The sequence below is a fragment of the Galeopterus variegatus genome, unplaced genomic scaffold (genome assembly GCF_000696425.1).
Source record: "Galeopterus variegatus unplaced genomic scaffold, G_variegatus-3.0.2 Scaffold1942, whole genome shotgun sequence".
NCBI lineage: Eukaryota > Metazoa > Chordata > Mammalia > Dermoptera > Cynocephalidae > Galeopterus > Galeopterus variegatus.
This window is the reverse complement of record NW_007728053.1, coordinates 136,628-139,763: the sequence shown is the minus strand read 5'-3', so window position 1 is coordinate 139,763 and position 3,136 is coordinate 136,628. Positions and strand designations below refer to the sequence as shown.

The 3,136-nt window shown below is 37.8% G+C and overlaps 1 protein-coding gene across 1 annotated transcript in view; it reads right to left on the bottom strand.

Moving 5' to 3' along the window:
* The window catches only part of MYBPC1 (myosin binding protein C, slow type), a 101,688-nt gene that overhangs the window by 4,810 nt on the left and 93,742 nt on the right, over positions 1-3,136 (bottom strand). Inside the window, exon 33 of the mRNA XM_008579693.1 lies at positions 1,236-1,422. Coding sequence (XP_008577915.1) covers positions 1,236-1,422 — 187 coding nt within the window. The remainder of the gene's footprint in view (positions 1-1,235; positions 1,423-3,136) is intronic.

Genomic DNA, 3,136 nt, shown 5'->3' with positions numbered 1-3,136 from the left:
AGCTAATAAATCAGCTATAAAAAAATAATGCTTAGATTTGTAAGGACTGTCTCAAAGATAAGGTTTGAAATTTTCTAAGAATATTATATGCTTTATATATGCGAGGGAAAAATTTTTAATAATTTTCCTATCACTCAATTATGAATCTGTATACCTGAGGACAGAAGTCATAAGAGAAAGAATACAGCTTTTAAAAAGTTATAAAAGGAAGTTATTTTGTTCAAGAAGTTTCTCTATGGTATTTATACTAGATTAAGGAGTAAAAAACTGTTTAAGAAAAATACCCAAAGCATTTATTGTGATTTTCTAAAACAGATATTTACAAAGTCATCTTTCTGACTTTTAGATCATTATTTCTTCATTACAGAGAGGAAGGAAAAATAAAGACTGGTCATCACAGAATAAGAATATATTATAGTCAAGAAAACACATTAGGATCATGTCACCTGTTAGCTCACAATGGTGACTCTTTGTTTTCAGGGATTTTCATGGTTCTGATTGTCAAGAAAAACTTCAGTATAAAAATTATAATCAATAAATAAGGAAATTTATTAAGATGGCAGGTTATGGTTAAAATTTTCTACCACATAAATCCCTATGTGTTTCCTTGGTTTACATTAGTTGCGACACTTCTGAAAACTAAATAAAAGAAGGATAAATAAAAAGTATACCTATAAATGGAAACTCTCCAGTTAGAGGTTTTAAAGGCAACTGGTTCTAGTATGTGAATACTATATTCTATATGTATAGTATCAAACACTAAATTAGCAAATTTACTCATATATATTGAAAGTTTCACAAAACAGTAAACTGTTTAAAAGTAGTGTAAGTTAATTGCAGTTTCATTCAATGAGTCTTTGCACAAGCCTTCTATTTATAGATGGACTATGTCACCAAAGTAATAGCCCCTTGACCTTATTCATTCTCACTATACTTGCTGTACACATACTAACATTCCACTGAAATTAATATTCCTTAAGTTAACAAGAATCACAAGATAAAAATAAGTTGACTTAAATAACCAAGTAGTCTTCAACAAATCCAGTAGAGTGAATGCAGAATGTAAAAATGTCTTCTCTCCCCAAATTCCCTCCCCACTTCCCTTGCCGCCCCCACCCCCACCACTCCTGCCCCAGCTGGATCATTTTGGCAAACGATTTGGATTTTGCACTAAGAACAATAACTAAATGATTTTGTCTAACTTCAGTCTATACATGAGATCTTGAATGTCATACCTTTCACCTCCAGTTTGCATTCAATCTCCACTGTCCCAAGGTTATTGACTGCTTGGCAGCTGTAAGTGCCTCCGTCATAGGGGCTAGGCTTACGAATCTCCAGGGTACACACCCCCTGGTTGCTGAACATCCTGTATCTGGGATCATCCACAATAGCAACTTTGTTTTTCATCCAGGTTATTTTGGGCTGAAATTAAGATCAAAGAAGGTTAGGTCCAAACATACATATACTTAGCATATTAATAGACCATCAAAGCCAGTGACAGAATTTTAAAGACTGGCTTAGAAAGAAAGCACATCTAAGAAGAAGAGACAACTAGCTGAATACAGTTTCTCTCAAATTAAATTCTACTTAATGCTTGGCAAGAAAGCAAATGAGCAGTTCTGAGGGTAAAAGCCAGATTTGTTCGGAGGACAGCTCTACGGCAATCTTCCCAAATAGATTCAGTTGCATTTAAGTTTGTTCTAGCTCTCTACTCCCTCTACTTCCACCATCTTGCAATGTGAGACCCCTGGGTCACTCTCGCCACCATCAGTTGGACTTTGGACTTCCCAGCCTCAGAAACTGTAAGCAATAAATTTCATTTTCTTTATTAAAATAAAATAAAATAAAATTGTTTTACACGGATAAAAACTTTCAGTTCTAACATGACCAAGTTTTGGGCATCTAATGTACAGCATGGGTGGTGACGACTGTGTTAATTTAATTCCGATCATTATTACACAATGTGTATGTATCATCATGTTGTATACTTTGAATGTCTACCATTGTTGTCAATTACATATTTTCAAATTAAAAAAATTTTTTGATTACAGATCCATAATGTTACCTCAACTGATGGAGTTTGGATATGTTGTCCCTGCCAAAACTCATGTGGAAATTTGATCCCCAATGTGGCAGTGTTGGAAACTGATTGAGTCATGGGGGCAGATCCCTCACGAATGGATTAATGCTCTCCCTGGGGGAGGGTGGAGTAATGAGTGAGTTCTCGCTCTATTAGTTCCCGCAAGAGCTCATTGCTTAAAAAGACCCTGGCACCTTCTCTCTCTCTCTTGCTTCACATGGTGAGTGATCTGCTTGTACCCGCCAGCTCCCTGCCACTTTCCTCCATGAGTAGAAGCAGCCTGAGGCCCATGCCAGATGCAGCTGTCCCAAAATCATAAGCCAAATACACTTCTCTTCTTTATAAATTACCCAGTCTCAGGTATTTCTGTTATAGCAACACAAAACGGACTAAAACATCAACTTAGAGAGTGTATATTGCTGGGCATTTTTCAGAGAATCCCTATAAGGTGTCATGACCATTTGATTTTCTCCACTTCCTTTTCCTGATATTCCTTTTTAATTCTTTATGGGATGCATATGCTTCATCATCCCTTAATCTCCCCTCTGACATCTGTGTTCATTATCCAGTGGCAATGGATCTACTCCAACCAGATAATGCAAGATCAGTGACGGCTCAATTGCCAAGGAAGGCGACTCCTTGATCTCTGAACTGCAGTTGGTATCATTGACTCTCCCCTCCCTTCTGACATTGTCTTCTTCCTTCTGTAAGTATATACCCTCCACATTCTCTCTTCCACCTCTTCTGTTATTCTCACTTGCTCCAAACCTGGAGATGGTGCCTTTTCTGTCGCCTTCATACAGTCCTCTTCCTCCTTCTACCTTTCTAATGAGAGCATTCACTGAGGCTCACGCCTCCATCTTTGGTTTTTCACTCGCTACCTTCTTTTCTCAATGGTATTTCTTTCTAGAGCTTCGATTCCAAGGGGTGGAATGCAGCCCTCCATTCCTGGCACTCCCATACTGAGAGTAACAGCCCTGGCCTTTCTTCTAAGCTCCAGGTGAACCTTATCACTTCCCACTCCCACTGGGACGTACCAACATCACTTCCAACTAA